General features: G+C 44.4%; 1 protein-coding gene and 1 long non-coding RNA gene across 2 annotated transcripts in view; one reads left to right on the top strand and one right to left on the bottom strand.

Moving 5' to 3' along the window:
* Nucleotides 1–2,654: 2,654 nt before the first annotated feature.
* LOC120398863 overlaps nt 2,655–21,166 on the bottom strand; it is a 43,720-nt gene continuing 25,208 nt past the window's right edge. Inside the window, exon 4 of the long non-coding RNA XR_005594759.1 lies at nt 2,655–2,672. This is a non-coding gene — a long non-coding RNA (uncharacterized LOC120398863). The remainder of the gene's footprint in view (nt 2,673–21,166) is intronic.
* PLCD1 (phospholipase C delta 1) overlaps nt 11,604–21,166 on the top strand; it is an 85,354-nt gene continuing 75,791 nt past the window's right edge. The window contains exon 1 of the mRNA XM_039526578.1: nt 11,604–12,081. Within this exon, the coding sequence (XP_039382512.1) occupies nt 11,982–12,081 (100 nt within the window). The 5' untranslated portion in view covers nt 11,604–11,981. The remainder of the gene's footprint in view (nt 12,082–21,166) is intronic.

Raw genomic sequence — 21,166 nt, 5'->3', positions numbered from 1 at the left:
GTGTGCTTGTGGTTTGCAGATTCTATTTCTGCTCTTGGCAATTTGTTCCATACACTTTTACTCCCTCTGCAGAATGTAATTTCTCCTGACAAGCCTTTTAGTCTTACTGCCCAGGCCTTGGCTTCTGTAAGTGTCTTTCTCTGGATTGGGGGCCTCTTACACTCTGGGATAGTTTTGTGGCATCCACTTTCTTCTGTGAACCGCAAATGTCTCTGAAAAGAGCAGACAGTGAATGAAAGGGTGTTTCTGCCAATCTCAGCCACAGCAGAAACAGGGCTGGATGAACCAATGGGCGGAGGCCTAGATTTCAGCTGCAGGCAGGGACTTGAGAGCTGGGAGGGGTTTGTGCTGTGTGCAGAGCAGGCACTTTGGCTCTTGGCATCTCATAATCATTCTCTGTGTTGTGGCTGTAGCAGCTCTCTGCAACAGAGAAATAAATGAGTCACCCGTGCAGAGGAATACGTCCACGCAAAGTGAGGGTCCAGTGATACCAACCAGCCTGGCTAACGGACTTGTCACGAGGATAGAAAACAGAGTGAGCCTAGCACATCAGGCTCCCACACCAAGTCACATTCCAACATCTGGGCACATCTGTTCCAGGAGCTCTTTGCTGCTTCTTCACATCCGCACTGTTCCCCACAATGGAATACAATGGCAGTTTCTTTCCTTGCAATAGTAAGTCAATAGTGGGGACTATAAATATCTATGCATTTGCAGGGCTTTTTCTAACTCCTCCAGAAGGGAGTGTGTGCGTGTGTGTAAAACTTTATACAGAACCACTGCAGTGAGTAATGTTACAGTGATGTGTCACTGGTAAAACCTTACACCAGGGGTCGGCAACCTTTCAGAAATGGTGTGCCAAGTCTTCATTTATTCACTCTAATTTAAGGTTTCACGTGCCAGTAATACATTTTAACGTTTTTAGAAGGTCTCTTTCTATGTCTGTAATATATAACTAAACTATTGTTGTATGTAAAGTAAATAAGGTTTTAAAAATGTTTAAGAAGCTTAATTTAAAATTAAATTAAAATGCAGAGCCCCCTGGACCGGTGGCCAAGACCCAGGCAGTGTGAGTGCCACTGAAAATCAGCTCGCGTGCCGAAGGCGGCATGCATGCCATAGGTCGCCTACCCCTGCCTTACACCAAGGAAACAACTGATATTTCATTTTCATTGGGGTTATTTGTGTTTGTCGGAAGGTGTTTCAAGGATGTGGAGCTGTGATAATATGAATGGAAGATTCCAAAAAGTTACGCTTCAACTATCCTTTTGAAACACACTAAAATTTCTTCATGATGAGACTGAGGCTTTGTCTATACTACACTTTTGTCCGTAAAACTTTTGTCGTTCGGGGGTGTGAACCCCCACCCCAACGTGAAAAGTTTTACTAAAGAAAAGCACCGGTGTGGACAGTGCTGCTCTCGTTGGGGGTGGATTTATTTTGTTGGCGGGAGTCCTCTCTCCTGCCGACAAAGAGCGGCTACACTGCGCACCTTTTAGCGGCATGGCTGGAGCGGCACAGCTGTGTTGCTGAAAGATGCATAGTGTAGACATAGCCTGAGACAATGGGACAGGACAGATCCTCAGCTGGTGTAAACTGTCCTAGCCCCTTTGAAATCACTGGAGCTATGACCGTTCACACCACCTGAGGAGCTGCTTCCCATTCAGGATAAAAGCTACTTTAAAAATGTATCTAAAATGAAGAAATCTCCTCGTTTCCAGTGAGGGAGACTTATGTGGTCTGAATCCATGTATTTACAGCAACTAGGAGCTTGATAACAGGAAGAGGAGTTAATCAGAACTCCCTTATTCCCTTCCCCAACTTTACTATGTTATTATGTTACCACTTCATGTTATTTTATTCTCTTTAATTAGCAGAAACAGATAAGCACCATGCATACCTATGGCTTATGTACTGTAATGGGACATTATGATCTAGTAGTAATTGAAAGAGTGTGTTCAGGTGCCTATTCTTTTTCAAAGGCATCTGTGTAGGTGCTCTCTTATTATAGAGGCAATTTAAACTGAATTATATAGATAGATAAATGAATAAGTGCCATGCATATCTGTGGCATTAAATATAATCATCCGTTTTCAACTAGAGAAATGGGGGTAGATCCCACATGCTCAGGATATCTTTTCCCCGGGGTTGTCAGATGTTAGAAATCCATCAGTGGGGTGAAATCGGGGTTAATGTTAGTCATTGCAGGGGAATTATTCATTATAGAGCTCATCAGGGAAAAGAAAGGCGAGGAAGGCATCTGAAACTATTAGGAATCATTCCCATTCTGACTTCTAGGTCATTTTTCAGTGGCTACTATTCAGTCTTGGGAACTGGCTAGTTGTTAGACAGGATTTCAGTGGCTGTTTGTATTCTTCACTGCTTGTCTGAAGCAAAAAAGAAGTAAATATTGCATAATCTTAGAACTTTTTTTTAAATGGCAATTCTTAAGATTAGAGCCCTTTCATGCACACACACAAGCACAGCAGTACCTTCACATGCCAAACTGCTCAGGTGAGCAGAGTTACTCACATGCTTTCCTGTGTGCAGGATCAGGGGAAATATGTCAAAGTGTCTAAACTGCACAAACTCTCTGGTGATAGGTGCATTGTAAAACGGGAGGGCAGCGTGGCAGATAGACGTTGAGGCTCCTGCTGTTTCTAAAGCTGGGTCTAGTGGAGATACAGTAATTAATGTATATTACAAAATTAAAATAATTAACAAAGAGAAGAACATCAGAAGAAACAACAAGCACAGAATAATTCTGAGCTTAACGAATCCAGTGGTTCTTAAAAGATTATCTGGGTATATTTTACTTAATCAGTTCTCTACCTGCGGCATACAATAGTTTAGTCTCCTATGGGCGGTAATATGTTGGTCTAATGTTGGCACTAAAGGATAGCTAGCGGGTGCTGGGTGGTGTTGGTGGCCTGTTCTATACAGGAGGTCAGATTGGATGATACGGGGGGGTCTCTTCCGGCCTTTAACACTGTGACTTTAAAGACGTTCAAGAGATCGTCCAGATTAAAAAGCCATAAAAGTCCAATACATGTATTACAAGCTAGTGAGTGCGCTCAGTGAATTTGTAGGCTGGTTTGTTGAGGAGAGATGGGCGGAGAGCTGGACTGGTCAAGTTTTGCCAGTTACACCGGTACAGCTCCAATCAATTAACTTTTCTGTGCCTCATGTCTGGACTTGTTTGGTTCAACTGTAGGCGCCTCAAGGCTGAGATCTTATCTTATTACTTGTTCTGTGAAATGCCATCTCCATTTATCGGGCAAGAAATCTGCCGGATTCCGCAGTCCATTAATTGTTTCTCTTCTGCCTCTAGCTGGTGTTTCTATCACAGTTCATCAATTAAAACATGGCCTACGCTGTGTGCAAAGGGCCACAGCCACATTAAAGGAAGGGGACTGCATTATGCTGCAGCAAAAATACTGGAATGGGAGTCAACAGTAAAGGGCGTAGAAGTATTCATAAAATCCTTATTGAATGGTTCACTTTCTTGTTTCCCCCATCAGGGCCCTGAGGCTTGTCCCCTTCCCTTCCCTGAATTAAACCCCTGAAGCCACATGTCATAGTCCCCTATCTTTTCTACCTAGGGGCACTGGACCAGCTCTGTTTGGACTCTAACACTGTTAGGCAGAGAGGGGTTCCTGTTGAGTAGTCTGCAGCCATCCCTTAACCGCCCCAAAGGTTTGGCACTGTGCTGATCTTTGCAGCACAGTTAGTTCTGGGTAGGGAAAGGCTGGGACCAGGACGCTCTGTTAAACTGGAGAGGATTCCTAACCCACACATAACTAACCTCAGGGCTTGTTCTGACTAGTAGTGAATAGTGATGGTAGCACCCAAAGCTCCCAGTTGGGATTGGGACCCTGTTGTGCTGGGTGCTGAAATGCACATGGACCCCAGGGTGAAGACCAGGCCCAGGCACAGACGAAAATAATACATGGGGCAACAGTTCGGGCATGCCAGGGTGTGAAGGCAGAGCTGTAGGATGGATTCATGGGGCGGGATGGGCCTTCATGGGGAACTTGAAGAGGAAGAAGGAGCACACTTGGCAGGTCGGGAGGCTGCTCCATGCAAAGGGGCAGGGATACAGCTGCTGAGAGTGGGAGAAGGCAATGACGGGAGGTGGAAAGGTTGGAAGGTGTGCAAGGAATTGGGGAGAGGGGGAAGGGAGGGCAGAGATAGAGCTGAGATCGTGCAGGGCAATGAAGGCCAGGATGCGGATCTTCAGCTGCTGACCTTGAATGCACAGCACCGGCAGGCGGGGCCGGCCTTACGGGTGGGCAGTGTGGCAGACTGCCCCGGGCGCTGTGACTGGGGCGGGTGTGTTCCATGGAGGCAAGGAGCAGGGCAGGGCTGGGGTGTGAGGCTGTGGAAGGGAGCTTGGGCCAATGTGGGGGAGAGGCAGCAGGTCCTGGGGGCGATGGGGGGTGGGGAGGCCCGGGGAAGCAACACAGGCCAGGGGTTCCAAAATACACGTTCTCCCAGGACGACATTTTTCCTAAGGCCAGCCCAGCTGGCAGGCATCACTGCAAACGATGTGGGGAGCAAAGAGTAATTCCACCTAACACAGCGATGAAAGAGGTGTAACCAAGTGTGGCTGCAGGAAAGCCACAGAGAAGTGTGAGGTGCTTGTAGATAACTCTGTCTCCAGTGACCGTGCAGTTTCACACGATTCCCAGTTAACACCAGACATAGGTCCCAGCCTGCTGGAAACTCAGGCCCCAGGTTCACTGAAGGGCTTCTGAACGTTTCTGCAAACAAGGGCCACATTTCGAATTGGTAGCAACCCCCCTGCTCGGAACCATAGCCCTGTCCATGCTAGCAATAATCTAACCTGGTTTGGGGGAGAATTATTACACGGACCATGACCCCATTGTGCTAGGTGCTGTACAAACACAGAACAAAAAGAGTCCCTGCCTCCGAGAGCTGACAATCCAAATTTAAGAGACGTTTCAGTAATGTGGCTTCATCAATGGAAGTGAAATGTTGCTACATGAAACAGCTTTCCAAACTGGTTTAGTGCTCCCACATTACCCCTCCAACAACAAAAGTCTTATGCACTCAACCATATTAAGTGAGAACAGGATTCAAAACCCACTCCCCTAGCAGCATTCAAACACTGTTCTGAAATGCAGTTTTTGAATGGCTGAGAAATTACTTATTGCAAGCAGACCCCGTGCTAGTGTTTGAAAGTGGCAGTGTGGCCACAGATTCAGAGCAATCCCTGAAACGGCCTGGCAGGTGTTTAAAGTGAACATCCGTGGCTCAATGGGTAAACTTCAAAGCCCTCACAAGACAAAATGGATCAGCACAAACACCCTCAAGCACATTTACTGTTGTGAAGGGAGGAGCAGGCAAAGGGGAGGAGTGGAACAGGCAGAGAAAGTCTAATGTCTAAGCAAACCTGCAATGGAAAAATGAGGCTAGAACCCACATTACCTGCTTCGTGAATTAGCTTATTCCTAGGGTCACCACAAGGTGGAACTTGTTACATATTCTGCGTACTAGAGGATGCGAAACTAAAAGCAAACTGTGAAGCAGCAGAATCATAGGCCTGGAAGTCGCTGCTTTCCTTGGAAGCATGGGACACACTGGAGAAGCCAAGGGCATTGTTGATGAGGAATTTCTTTGTTCTTCTGCCACAGGTTCTTTTAAACTTATGGAGATGTGTAAGTATCATAAATGCTTAGCTAGAAGATGGTGGGTAGGGCCAAGGAGAGCAATTCTGCACCTTTCACCAGCAGTAAATTCACTAAGAAAAATGAAAACTACCCCAGGAAGTGTCACCTTCAGTCTGTCTTAGGTTGTTTCCTCAACACAGTTTGAAAGCTCTAGTGCAGATTATGGTGTATAGAGAATAATGGCTGATTAGAGGTGAAGTTAGCCCCCTAACACTGAGATGACCTGGGAATTACTTAAACCCCCTGCCAATGGCTAAGAGTGTCTGAAGTACTGTAACATGCATCTTGACTGTCTCAGTTCCTGTAACAGGCATATTGCATACAGATTTTCCTCTCGCAACAGTTTTACACTGGTATAACTCCATTGACTTCAATAGAGTTACTCCAGATCTACACTGGAGTAACAGAGCACAGAATCTGGCCTCAAGGGCGGCAAACTGATGTTTCCCAGGGCAGTCTGAATAGCTGTAATATTGCAGCGACCCTGCCTGACACATACTAAGGGCTGGTCAACACTGAAAACTTACATAGCTACATATCTCAGGACTAGACAGAAAAATCCACACCCCTGAGAGACATTGTTAAACCAACCTAACCCCAGTGTAGACAGCGTGAGGTCGATGCAAGAATTCTTCTGGCAACCTAGAAACTGTCTCTTGTGGAAGTGGATTAATTACAGGGGTGGGCGAATCCCCCTCATTATTGTAGTGTCAACACTGAAGCGGTCCAGTGGCATAGATGCAGTATTTTCAGTGTAGACATGACCTCTGATAAACCTCAAAAGGAACCACAGTCAAGGGAAAGGAGTGCTGTGAGAGCTGAGAGCTCCCCCTCCCCACGATTCTCATTCCCTTTGACAAACGCTTCTCTATAGACGTTGGTTTCCACAGTGATGTCTTAGGGCCAGATCCTCCTACCCTCACTCACATCAGGCCTGATTCTCAGTTTCTAGACTCCTTGGGACTGCTCTAGTAGTGGCAAGGGGCCTTAGCGCAGCTGAGAGGTAGCTTATTCTGGGTGTGGTCCCGTTGGTTTCAGTAGGGCTATTCACAAAGAAAGGTGCTACTCAGCAGGATGAAGAGTATCCAAATCTGGCATTAAATGAATGTTGCCTGGAGGGATTTTTTCAGAGGGTGGTGGGTGTCGATCTGAGTGCCAGCTTTCTCCTCCTGTTTTTAGTCTCTGTAATGCAAGTGTACGCTTTGCATGGCACGGTTTAGGCCCCATGCAGGAGCAGATGTAACAGTTAGGCTATGACTGCCCTAGAGAGCTTACTGTGGAGCAGTCGCACTGATGCAGCTGTGCTGCTGTAAGCTCTCTGTGTGGCCGCTCTAAGCCGACAGGAGAGAGGTCTCCCGTTGGCTTAATTACTCCAGCCCCGGCAAGTGGCAATAGCTATGTTGGCAGGAGAAGCTCTCCCACCAACATAGTGCTGCCCACTCCGGCGCTTAAATTGGCATAAGTTATGTCACGTCAGAGGGGGTGGCTAATTCACACCCTTGAGCAACATAATTTATGTTGACTTAAGCTGTAAGGTAGCCATAGTCTTAGTTCAGTAAACTAGGAGTATAGCAACATTCCAAATGAAGGCGTGATTGCAGTGCAGGGAAGCATAATTACACAAGCTTTAATCTAGCAGGCAGAGGTAACAGTGGTAGTCAGGAGGTGGTGGCATGGCCTTCAGTGTGAACTATTCACCCCAGTATGTACCCGCTGGGGATCTTGGGCATGAACTCGGGTTGCTGGCTCACACCAGGGTCTGTGCTGCCGTGTCTTCAATATGGTTGTTATCCGTGCTAGCTAGATTAAAGCTATCACAGGAACGTCTACCTGCATTACAATTACATCCTAATTTGCCATAGTCCAGGGGTAGTCAATTATTTTTTGTCAAGGTCCAAATTTCTTGGTCAAGGTATAGTCAAGATCCAAACTCCAGAGAAAAATAATAAAAAAATAATAATGATCCTGATAATAGGTAAATAAAGAGATTTTGGGGTCTGTTCAAAAGCATCTGGTGGTCTGGATTAGGCCCGCAGTTCGCCTATTGACTACCCCTGCTGTAGACATATGTACTCATAGGGTTGAATTAGAACCCCGGAGCCAATTTTGAATGTGGATCTGGATTTAAACTTTGCAACTTGGTCCCTTCTTTGTATTTTGGTGTGAATAGCATATTGTTGTTTTCCCTTGTGTGATGTTCTGGTTGTCTGAGTGCAGTTCCTGAGTATCTCGTCCAATGGGCTCATTCCAGCCCCTCCTGAGAGAAAGAAAGTTGGAAACTTTTCCCACCTCACCTTTAGACATTCACATTCTTGCAATTCAAGTTCTTCGGAGATCGTATCGGGGTTTGGGAAGGCACAAGAGGAAATGTAGCACTGGTTCTTTTCACTATTGTTCAGTACAATTCTCCAAGGAGCAGTCGGTATCTAATGATGGAGGTGTCATGCTCATTTTCCAAGAGACAATGCAGTGAATGTACTATTTGCACTAGGCTTATAATTCTGCAGAATAACATTATTCCTATTTTACATACCATAATGACAGAAAATTCTGCAAACCCCAGGCTGGGGAATAGTGTCCAAGTTTGACACTATTGCCATTTTGTAAGGAATTCTGACATTACCTGGGCAAGCACATGACGTGGAGGTGAGATTATAGTGTCATTTAAAAGAGATGTATTTTTCCTACATTTACAGGTGTAGGGCCTGTAATGTGTGACCTTTGCCCTCTGGGGGAAATTCCCATTGACATCAGCAGGAGTTACATAATGGACATGTGCTAAATAGTCATGATTATTCATGGTACAGGATCTTTCATCCCTTACATAATAATGAGTTACAGCATCTTAAGTCACCAAAGGCCTTGTGCTCTGGTTGTGTGAGCATGGGGCGAGCAGCCAAGCATTCCTGCATTCTAATCCCAAATCAGACATTAATTTGGGCAACTCAATTAACTTTCCTGTTGTTATTTGTATTACAGTAGTAATCAATAATCAGACCCCCTTCGAGATCACAGGCCCATTGTGCTAGGTGCTGTACAGATGGAGAGGAGAAGGACCGTTCCTGACCCAAAAAGCTCAAAAATTGATCTGCATCCTATAAAATAATAATGCTACCTTTAATAGGAGCCTGGTGGAGAGTAATTAGTATATTTGGAAAATGCTTTGAAGCTGTGAGCTGTATGTATAATTATTGTTATACATGTATACTCCTTTTCATTTCAAAGAATCCCTAGATCGTTTCCTTTTTACTGTCTCTAGAATCCCCACCTTTCTCTCCACCTAAAGGGCTCACTTCCTTGGCATCTAAGGCCCAGATCCTCAAGCTATTTAGGTACCTAACTCCCTTTGAAATAAGGCAACTGGGCCTGAGGATCTGGGCCTAAGTACTTGGCTAACTTTGGGACAAGATTCTGCCATCCTTACAATGAGTAGTGCCTTACTGCATGAGTTACCCTACTGAAATCAGTGGGACTGCTCACTAAGGCCCTGATCCTGCAGACACTTATGTACATGGAAAACTGTGGTCACACGAGTAATCTCATGTGATTTCAGTGAGATTGCTCATATGGGTAAAGTTGCATGGTTGCGGAAGCATTTCGAGGACTGGCATCCAAGCAAGGTACTATCCAGTGTGAGTAAGGGTAGGAGAATCTGGCCTGTAACATATACACAGGAATCATTCCCTTCCACGCTGAATGCAGCCAACTCTGGAATGTAACATGATATCATGTAACACATATTGTGATTAGGTAATAATGTATAACACATAATGTCATCCTCTCACCGTCAGGAAGATATACACAACGTTTGTAAAATATGTCACCTTTCTGTAACTCCAATGAAATAAAGATCTGTTGTTTTCCAAAGCAAGGCTTTCTGGCCCAAAGCCTTCACCTTTGTTTTAAAACCAAACAGAGTTTCCTGTCTCCGAAGCCCCAGAGTAAAATCTAGCTTGCACATGGTTGGGTTTGTGATCTGCCACCTGGGTAAATGCCCATACTGCTCCAGAAGGTTTGTCCAACTTCAGTGAAGGGGGACAGGTCTTTACCCAGAACAGTCTTGAAGATCAGGTAGATCTTGCACTTGAGCAACCTGCGTTGTTTAAAAATGAATTAGTGCTGGTAAGAACATAAAGCAGGGATGTTCCATGTGCTCCAAGTTGGAGCCCTAGGGGAGTGACACTAGCTGCTGCCTGGTCAGAAAGACATGTTAAAGGAAGCAAACTGCCAGCATTGCCAGGTGATTGGTGCTATGCTATGGTGCTTTGTTTTTCTGTTTTATTAGGCTGGTATCCAGTGCCATGCTGTGTGAATTAAAAGTGCTGTTTAGAGCCCCATCTCGTAGTTCATAGATATTATAAGACCTATTAGATCATCCAGTCCATCTCCAGGCCAAGGTAGGATTTCTCCCTAGAGTTCATAACTCCCAATGGGAGCCTTGCCAGAGAACACTCTGCAGGGGCAGGCCCTTACACATCTGTGAAGAGTAAAAAAACTCAAACAATTATGTACTTATAAGTGAGAAATTTTCCTCTCTAACCTGTCTACTCCCTGGTTAAAATGATCAGTAACTTCCTAGCCAGAGGATGCATTTCCCCTGTCCTCCAGTTATTTGTCTGTGGCTTGCAATCACATTAGCTAAATATGACAAAATCTTGTTTGTTTACTGCAGTTCCAAAACCCGTCAGTGGCTCTCACTGATCCCCAAGGCATTTCACTATTAAACTCTGCAGAGGGCAGCGGCAAATGATTCTGATCATGTCTTTGGGTTTGATCAAAAGAGCCAGATTCTCTATGCTGACGCATGAGTTTATGACTTATGGTTCCTGTGAAAGGTGTAGTGAGAACGGACAGAGTGTAGTGGCACTAGATAAAGTCTGTCCCCCCTCCCCCGCTGTCGTCTCCCCCCTGCGTACTCAAAAAACCTCTTTTCTCTGCCACTTGGAGTTTTGATCTAAAAACCAATGACTGGCTTAGCCTCCTTATGGAAAGATTAAAACCAGGGTTAGAAATACATAGTAGCTTTCTCTTATCACCACTAGATCTCAAAGCCTGATACAAAGGATGTCAGTATCATTGTCCTCACTTTACAACTGGGGAAGCGAAGATGCAGAGAGGTGAAGTAACTTCTCCAAAGCTACCCGGCAGGACAGTGACAGAACCCAGCTCTCCTGAGTCCCAGTCAGTACTCTGTCCACTAGGCAGCACTGCTCCTCTCCTTGTTACCCACACAGGGAGCTGCTCATGCGGAAGTAACAGGAAATGTTAGGGAAACAAGGCTAGTGTAGCTAAGACCTCACCTCTAAAAGTGGCAGCCAGGATTCAGAAAAGAAAGATGTTCTGCTCTTTGGGAGCCTGTCTTTAGAGGCCCCAGCTGAGATCCTGGCTCCGTTGTGGTAGGCACTGTACAAAGACGTGGTAAGTGACCCAAAGAACTCCCAGTACAAGTAGATAAGACAGACAAAGGGCGGGAGAAGGGAAATATTATCCCGGTTTTGCAGATGGGGAATGGAGCCACAGAGTAAGTGACTTGCCTGGGGTCACACAGGAAGTCTTTGGCAGAACTGGGAACTGAACCCAGATCCCCAGTCTAGTGCATTAACCACAACTGATACAAACACAGAGGTGCGGTGGCACCCTCTGGCTTGAAGTGCTTTCCATCATATGCAGGGCTTACAGTTTGGTTCAATGGCTCTCAGCTATGCCAACTGTTCCAGTGCCACTGTACAAAATGCAGTTCACACGCACATTTGGACTCTTTTAACCCCACTTTCACACGCTGAAGGAAATGCCTTCGCCCCGCTTCACCAGCAGGGGCTGCTAGCCTACAGGCTCCTTGGAACAAGCAGGGCTGTCGACGTTGTCTGGGTCGCTACAACAGACCATCCTTTGCATCTCTGATCACGCTGAGCTGACAAGCCCTGAGCAGAGGCTGGGAGGCAGGAGTGACAGCTGGGCAGCTATTTGCCCTGGAGGTGACGCACAAAGAGTTTAATTGCGCGGAGACTTTACCCTTCTCCACCCGGGGAGCTGCTGTAACTTCTCCTCCAATCTCTGCTGCATGGGCAGCAGGCTGTGAACAAGCCAGGGAGGAGAGACATCCCATCGTCACACCCACAGCCTGCCTCCTCCTCCTCCTGCTGCTGCTGCTTGCTTCCTGAAGCTTGGGAGTTGTTTAACAACAATCACTGTCGGGGAACTTGGGTGATCAGGGAAGGACCAGGGAGGCTGACGGCTCCCCAGTCCCCTCCAGCACCCAGTGCCTCTCCCTGAATCCCAGGCTGGACCATGCAGTGCTTCTGGAGACAACCCAAACAGAGCAAATCCCAGGACAACTTCTTGCAGGAGCAGAGCAATAGAGTGGCAACGCAGAATGGCATCAGACTGGGTAAGGGACGAGTCAGAGCCAATTCCTCAGTGCTGTTTTGCTAGCGGCCCGTCTAAATCTAATCTTGGCACTCTCTTTGTAGCGGTGGCAGAGGCACCAGTCTCTACCCCACCCAAAAGTAAACTCCGAAGCTCTTTTTAAACTCCGGAGGTTTCTTTCCTCTAACCACCCTCCAGATGTGCAGGCTGTTTGGTTTCAGGCATGGAAGAAGATTGGAGCTTTCGGGCTAAGAGTCCATTTCTAAATCTCTTGTTGCCTTTATGTTGAAATATTACTGAGCTGTGGATGGCTGTAGGGTGGATGTATAGGGCACAGTGATTTTCCAGTCTGGTTATCAATACTACATTATTATTAATTATTATTATTATTGTTATGGAGCCTAAAGTTACATGAAAGGGTCTGAATTAGATTGATTAAAAAACCCAAGAAATTCAGAGCAAGTTTCCTAATCTCTGCGTTATTCACCGATCGCCGGTTACTGTTGTGTGGATTTACACAAGGGATGATTTTGGCTCAGCGTCTTTCCTCTCAGAAGGTCTACCCTGGGTACAAGGGTGCAGGTGGAAGTTGGAGGAGTTTCAGACTTTACCGCAGCATTGCTCTGGCTTTTATCCAAAAGACCTGTTTGCTTTTTAAACTAGCACCATTAGATCTGAGCTACAGCAGATAGTAAACACAGGGTGTGGGTGTGCGCTACAGTAGTTGAAATTTAAAATATTGTCAAAGCATATAAATCCTGCTCGTCTGTAGATGATATGGAAATGCCTATTGTTACAGTCTCATGTACACATCTCACGAGTGCATCTGTCTTATGGGTCTCTATTTCAGCGCCATCACTGAAATTTTCACTGTGAGGTTGGGACAGATCATGTATTGGGGTTATAAGGGATGCCATTTTTAGGGTCTTTAAATTGAAATCCTTCCCGGTCAGGGACTTTGTTTGTGAAGGCTCATCTACTCTGTAGTATTGTGTGTTCTCAGCGTGTTATTTTACTATTATTAAATATGACACATTTTACTCTAACCATTGTACACTAAATAGCCCAGGATTATAATATTTTAAAGTATGCGGTTGGTATTTATTGTGGAGAGGGGAAGGTGGCTGCCTTTTGAAACCATATTTTTGGAGATTTAATTTTTTTTTGACCCGTACAAAGACATGTCGATAATTGTAGGGTCAAAATATATTTTGTATAATGCAGAGGCTGCTAAGTGAGACCCCAGTCCTGCAGCCTAATCTGTGCAGGTTTAGGACCTAAAATGGAAATCGACCCCAGTGTGGAGGGCTTGGTAAAGGCCCTCAGTGCGAGGTGTGCCTACTATTTGCCCAATTTAAGTTCTGTTATCATCATATAACTGGAAAGAAATGTCTTCAGACTACTCTGTAATATTCTCAAGATCTTTAAATAACGTGGTAATAAAACTGGTGTGTATTGTGACTGTGGTTTCTTTCATGCAAAATCCTCTGAAGCCACAGTGGATGGATCTCCCATTGATGCAGAAAGTAGATATTCAAAGCAAATCCCATTAGCTCCAAACAAGATGTTAGACAAGAAAATCTTGTCAATGGGAAAATCAAGTCTGAGATTAGGAGCCTGCTAAGAACAGATTTGTTTATAGAAAGTAGTTCAAATAAACACCTAGGAGTGTTGTCCCATTGACGCCTATCTCTGGTATTTATCTAGGCTCTTATTACCATAGTATCTGAGCACCTCCCAGTCCCTCATGAATTTGTCTTCACAGCATCCCTGTGGGGTAGGGAGGTACTGTTATCCCCATTTTACAGAGTGGGAACTGAGGCACAGAAGAGTGAGGTGACTTGCCTAGGCAGGCGTGCTAGAACAGTTTGTATAGTGGGGGTGCTGAAAGCCATTAATCCAAACTGCAAACCCTGTGTATGATGGAAATCACTTCAAGCCCAGGGGTGCCACAGCACCCCCAGCTCCAGCACCTAAGGTTACATAGGAAGTCTGTGGTGGAACAGGGACTCAAACATGGGTCTCCTAACACCTAGGCTAGGGCCTAACCACTGGACCATCTTTCCTCTGGAGAGCAAAGCCCACAGTTATCCCCAGAGCAGGTATACCGCAGACAGTGCCCGCTCAGCTATACCAGTGTGCTTCCACACTTTGGAAAGAGGGGAGCTCACTCTGGCCTTTGTGTCACTATTGATATGGCCGAGATTTGAACTGTTCTTTAGCCAAAAGGGCCTGTGTCATTATAGAATCATAAACACCAAAAACAACAAAGAGTCCAGTGGCACCTTAAAGACTAACAGATTTGTTTGGGCATAAGCTTTTGTTACCCATGAAAGCTTATGCCCAAATAAATCTGTTAGAATCATAAAAGCGTAGGACTGGAAGGGACCTTGAGAGGTGTTCTAGCCACTCCCCTGGACTCAAGACCAGACTAAGCATTATCAGTCACTCTAGACCATCCCTGACCAGTGTTTGTCTAACCTGCTCTTAAAAACCTCCAGTGATGGAGATTCCACAATCTCCCTAGGCAATTTATTCCAGGGCTTAACCACCCTGACAGTTAGGAAGTTTTTTGTAATGTCCAACCTCCAAGCCTCCTTTGTTGCAATTTAAGCCCATTGCTTCTTGTCCTAACCTCAGAGATTAACGAGAACAAATTTTGTCCCTCCTCCTTGTAACAACCTTTTATGTACTTGAAAACTGTTATCATGTTCCCTCTCAGTCTTCTCTTCTCCAGATTAAACAAACCCAATTTTTTCAATCTTCCCTCATAGGTCATGTTTTCTAGACCTGTAATCATTTTTGTTGCTCTTCTCTGGACTTCTCCAATTTGCCTAATCTTTCCTGAAAGGTGGCTCCCAGAACTGGACGCAATATTCTAGTTGAGACCTAATCAGCCCAGAGTAGACCAGAAGAATTACTTCTTGTGTCTTGCTTACAACACTCCAGCTAATACATCCCAAAATGATGTTTGCTTTTTTTTTTATTTTTATTTTTTTGCAAGTGTTACGTTGTTGACTCATATTTAGCTTTTGATACACTATGACTCCCAGATTCCTTTCTGCAGTACCCCTTCCTATACCAGCCTCCTGAGCCATACAGTGCCCATCGGGGGTGGGAGAAGGGAGCTAGTCACATCCCTCCATCAGCCTCCTCTTTCTTTCCCCAAGTTCTCAGCCTTGGCTTCCCCACTGGCCCTGCCCTCTCTGCTCTCATTTCCCCCTAGCTTCCCTGCCTCCTTGCTCTCTCCCATCCTTTCCCATGCAGCCTCTTTTCCTGGAACCTCCCTCTGCCCAGGGCATCCAAGGTGACTGCTTTCTTGGTTCAAATTCCTCCTAAAGTCCATACGTCTTCTGCCTGGCCTCTCAGTGTTAGTTGGAAGAGCTGTGATGCACCTACTAGCAAACCATGCAGGGCTCTGTAGCCTTCCTCTGGCCACCCAGGTCATGTGTGTCTGCAGTGACTTGCGTCCTCGCATACAATTTGGTGTTCCGTGATCCCGCTGGAAGCAGCAGGAGTATTGGCTAGGCTGTCAGTTCAGGCCCTTAGTCTGCAAGCTCCTTGGGACAGGGATCATGTCTTCCACTGGGTATCGTACAGTGCCAAGCATATTGTCAGCACTCGATATTATTTTCCCATTGATGCCCATGTTTAATGTTTTGTGGCAGCAGGATGTAATGGTTGTGCATAACACAGTGCATGTGTGTAATGGAACATGTTACACTTAATGGGCGTTACTCACTACACATTCGTGTACTGTTCAGTTCCTTCCATGCCCAGATCTCATCCTGGGTGAGGGGCACAGCTGCCTCTGCAGGACTGTTCACCCTACTGCCCACTCCCAGGACTCCTCCATGGATTCAGGACCTGAGCCTGGGGCTGGGGAAGGCCGGGGGCCGGAATGGGAGTTTGGTGAGTCGGGTCAGGAGGAACGAAGCTCAGTCTCTGCCCACAAACCCTGGGGGAAATCCACAGCACAGCTACGGAAGCTTGAATCTGCATTATCTTCTCCAGTGTGTGAAATCTCCTCCCACCCATTTCATACTGGCAGAGGCAGCAGTGGAACTGGAAGTATGGCTCAGAGCGAGAATGGAATCCCCATGCTGTCCACATGGCTGATGCTGGGCTTCCATAGATTCTCCCCAGAGCTGCATGAATCTCATCAATCCATGAGCCTGGGGGATCAAGGCAATTGCTGATTCATGAGTAGGGTGAACCCTACCCAGGAATGATTTGAGGGAAAAGGTTCATGTTCTCTCCCCCACACCCAGAACTTTCCTATGGGAGTTTCCTAGAAGAAGAAGTGATCAGCAGGGATCCTAGAAATCCCGTGGAAAGACGCCGAATTTGCATTTTTACAGAGAATCTTAAGTTTTTACATTTTGTGAAAAAATAAAAATATATTAACTATGAACTAAATTTTACCGAAAGTACCAGTGACACTTATTCAATGCATGCAACCTCCTCCACTTGTGGTTGATTGTTGAATGGCTTTAAATGTACAGTGGAGCCCCGTTTATCTGATTTAATTGGGACCGAAGCCAGATGGGATAATCAAAAATTGGGATGATCAGGAGAACTGGCAAAGAGCTTTCTATCCCTTATTTTAAGATGGGAGAGGGACTCGGGTGGTCATTCCCTTGTATGCTGGAGTCCACTCACCTGGGGCTGATCACCCGAGTCCTGTCGCTGTCATCCCCAGGTGGCTGGTGGTTCGGTTAATATGGAGAGCTTGATAAATTAGGTCCAACTGTATATCTATAAAGCATTTGGTTCAATTGATACCTATATATATTGTGGCCTGGGCAACTAAAGTTCAGGATTTCATTTTAATCACAGAAAAATGCTGATTTTTATGTTTTGGGGTTTTTTTAATCAGAGAATTTTGGTGTGTTTTTTTAATCATTGTGATCCCAGGTGATCAGGCCCTAGTTTAGTTAACTTCGATCACCACCAGATCAGAGAACAAAGCTCAGAGGCCCAGGAGTGCTCTCAGACAGAGAGGTGTCTAACAAATGTGAGTTGACATGTGAAAAAATTAGCCAAGGCAGTGCTGGGGAAAGAGAGACCTTGATAACCTTGCCAGGCTCTCCATCTCGTTTCTACATCTCCTGTCTCGTGCCTCTGACTCCTGAGCCAGCCTCAGGATCTAGGCCTCCTTCTCGGCCTCTTTAAAGTGAGTCTAGTGCTGGTGAAATGTATCACAAGAAAAACCCTGGAGAGGGAAGTCTGCCATCTTTCCACAGGGCATGTATGGCACAGGCAACATGGCAGAGGTAAATTGAGGGAGTGGCCAGGTGCTGTGCCCTAGAAGAGACCCCAGAGCAATGACTTGGTGGGATCAAGGACAGGTTAAGACCCAGGGCTCCTGGATTGTATTCCCACTTTGCTATAAACTTTGAGTGACACTGGACAAGTTGCACGTTAATGTCTCAAGGCCTGAGTTTCTGCGTAAAGTGGCTATGATAATACTCACCAATTTCACAGAGTGCAGTGAGGTTAGTTACTTAATGTTTGTACGGTGCTGTGAGATCCTTGCTAGGAAGGTGCTTGAAATCCCAAAATCCAAAGTTATTTTTACCGAGATCTCGGGCTGTGCCTGGCAACTGAAAATGTTACCTTCAGTCTGATCTGCTACAGCGCAGTCTTTCTGCCTCTTCTTTAGCCTACAAGCACACGACGGTGCAGTTGTCTGCATGCTCCTGGCCCTGCTATTATAATTATTATTATATATTATTTGTATTACCATGACACCTACGAGTCCCAGTCATGGATCAGGGCCCCACTTTGCAATGTGCTCTACAAACACAGAACAAAAGACAGCAATCTCAAACTGGCCACATCAGTTTTGGGGGCTGGCTCATAAATTCTGAATATTTGGGGATGGCAACACTGACTCAGGTGATCAGCTGCTCCTCCCCCCATCCCCAGCTTAGCCTGTAGCTTAAAGACACATTTCAGCTCTAAATATGATGCTGTTACACTTCCTTTAGTGGTAGCTAAGCCTAGTTAGGTTTCCTGTCTGACCTGTCAGGCGTTTGCTGTTGATGTGTCACAGGAGGTTCTTAACTGCAGACAAACAGTGTAGTAATCAGCTGTGGATTTTCGTGCTTGAAATGGTGCCTGGGTAACCTGTTACCAGCTGGGTGGATTTGATTTAAATCAATTTGATTTCAACCATGATTTAAATCACCAGTCAGGAAGACTCAATTTAATCATGGATTTCTACATAAAAATTCTTGTTGGTTGTTATAACCTTCATACATATTCTTCACAACTCAGAGATAGATGTAGGTTTCATTTTTAGACAGTACAAACTACACATTTTAAAAGTGATTTATTTTGAAAACTTTTCAGATTCGATTTACAGCTATATCAGAAAAAGAATGATTGTTTGGTTATAAATTTACCAAAGGTAATTGAAGCAGATAGTTCACCTCCCAATGACTTCATAACTATGTCCAATTCAATAGGTTAATCATTAATATTTGGAGGATTTTCTTGCCATACTGTATTAGGAGGAGAACATCACCAGACAAACATTTAAATTGTTTTATTTAACTAAAACAACAATGTTATGTATTCTGGATTTTTTTTCTTCAACAGCAAACATAATATTTTAACAAAACAAACATATGATTCTTTGAATTTAGTGAAACATTCAAGTTTTTTAAAATCAGGTTTGTTTTTGTTAAAATTGTTTTTAACTAAAATAGTTAAATGAAATATTAAAAAAAAAAATTAAATCGACTGTGTCAGCCAGGTCAACACGAGGATTGACTCTGTGTACACAAATTTACAGGGGGACAATAGGGGTGAGGTCTGTCATTTCTCGCCTCCATATATTATTTATTTATTTAAAAACGTTTTGCTGCTAACAAGCATGCTATCTCTGGAGACACAAATCCAGAGTTTGAGAACTGCAAAACTAAGCATCTCTGATGGTATCTTCTAGACCGCGGGTCCGCGGCGAGTTTCCTCATAAGAACGTCGAATAGGATAATAATATGGCACATTGGAAAAAAAAAATTGCCGGTCCCCCACATCAGATAGCTTGAGAAACGCTGTTCTAGACTGAGCACTGAGTCCCGTTGGGGAGATAGAAAGATTAACCTAAATAATCTGTACAGAAGCCCCTGGAACTCCATAAGATTGGGTCCCTAATCCATGAACTATTGGAACTCATTTACAGATCTTTTCTTGAATATGTTGTCTCATACTATAGAATTAGAATTTATAATCCCTAGTCCATGATGAGAGATCTTTGAGCTATAATGTATCTGAATTAAAACTATCTGATGTAAATGATTTTTTTTTTAAATCATTGATTTTTATCCAGCCTGGTTACCAGCCCCTTCCAGAGGGCAACGGCTCACATCAGCTGTGTATTTAAAGCAGGAACTAAGTTAATGACACAATGGAAGTCTGCACAAAAATCACATTACTATCCCATAGCCCAGTTCAAATTCCTTTTATCTGTTATGAATCACACTGCTGGAATGACCATTATGCTGCATTATGTAGCACTGGGAAGTGTCCTAGGGAACTGAATTATTCTGATGACTGTGAATACCGGTGAGTGCTGCTTAATCAGGAAGATGTTGGCAAAAATTTGACTTAATGGGGGTGCATTTGACTCATGCCAAGGAGTTAAGTGGTGTTTAACCAGCTCTGGATTGCTTTTTATATAGGGCCAGAGGTGTGCATGATGCCTCAAAACTGACACATACTGTGTCTGGAGAACTGAGACGTTGTTGTCATCATCTCCCATTCCTATGTTCTTCCCAACACACGCTCCATATTGTTCATTATAGTGTTCTGCCGTCTGGTTTCCCCCAAAGGAAATAGCTTAGTAGTCTAAGCAGTAGGTTGAGAATTTCTATTGTCTCTGGAACCCCAGGTTCAGATTATTATGACTTTCATTTACAATGGTGTCTAGGTGTCCCAACCAAGATCAGGGCTCCATTGTACTAGGTGCAGTACAAACAGTGAGGAAGAAACATTCTTTGTCTACCTTCATATATATGTGGCTGTCCATTACTATAATATCTTGATATGTCATAGTCTTCATTGTACAGTAGAACTAGGGCTGTCAAGCGATTAAAAAAGTTAATTGTGATTAATCGCACTGTTCGACAATAACAGAATACTATTTATATAAATATTTATGGATGTTTTCCATATTTTCAAATATATTGATTTCAATTACAACACAGATTACAAAGTGTACAGTGCTCACTTTATATTTATTTTTATTATAAATATTTGCACTGTAAAATTAAATAGTATTTTTCAGTTTACTGTAGTGCAATATCTTCATCATGAAAGTTGAATTTACAAATGTAGAATTATGTACAAAAAAAACTGCATTCAAAAATAAAACAATGTAAAACTTTAGAGCCTACAAGTCTACTCAGTCCTACTTCTTGTTCAGCCAATCACTCAGATAAACAAGTTTGTTTACATTTGCAGGAGATAATGCTGCCCGCTGCTTATTTACAATGTCACCTGAAAGAGAACAGACGTTCACATGGCACTGTTGTAGCCATGCAAGATATTTACATGCCAAATGGGCTAAAGGTTCATATGTCCCTCATGCTTCAACCACCATTCCAGAGGACCTGCACCCATGCAGATGATGGGTTCTGTTCGATAACTATCCAAAGCAGTGCAGACCAATGCATGTTAATTTTCATCATCAGAGTCAGATGCCACCAGCAGAAGGTTGATTTTCTTTTTGGTGGTTCGGTTTCTGTAGTTTCCACATTGCTCTTTTAAGACTTCTGAAAGCATACTTCACACCCTGTCCTGATCAGATTTTGGAAAGCACTTCAGATTCTTAAATCTTGGGTCAAGTGCTGTAGCTATCTTTAGAAATCTCACATAGGTACCTTCTTTGCGTTTTGTGAAATCTGCAGTAAAGTGTTCTTAAAATGAACATGTGCTGGGTCATTGTCCAAGACTGTTATAACATGAAATATATGGCAGAATATGGGTAAAACACAGAGCAGGAGACATACAATTCTCCCCCAAGGAGTTCAGTCACAAATTTAATTAACACATTATTTTTTTAATGAACGTCATTAGCATGGAAGCATGTCCTCTGG

This window comes from Mauremys reevesii, linkage group 2 (assembly GCF_016161935.1).
Source record: "Mauremys reevesii isolate NIE-2019 linkage group 2, ASM1616193v1, whole genome shotgun sequence".
NCBI classification, from domain to species: Eukaryota; Metazoa; Chordata; order Testudines; family Geoemydidae; genus Mauremys; species Mauremys reevesii.
The sequence above is the reverse complement of the archived record's forward strand: the minus strand, read 5'-3'. Positions and strand labels throughout refer to the sequence as shown.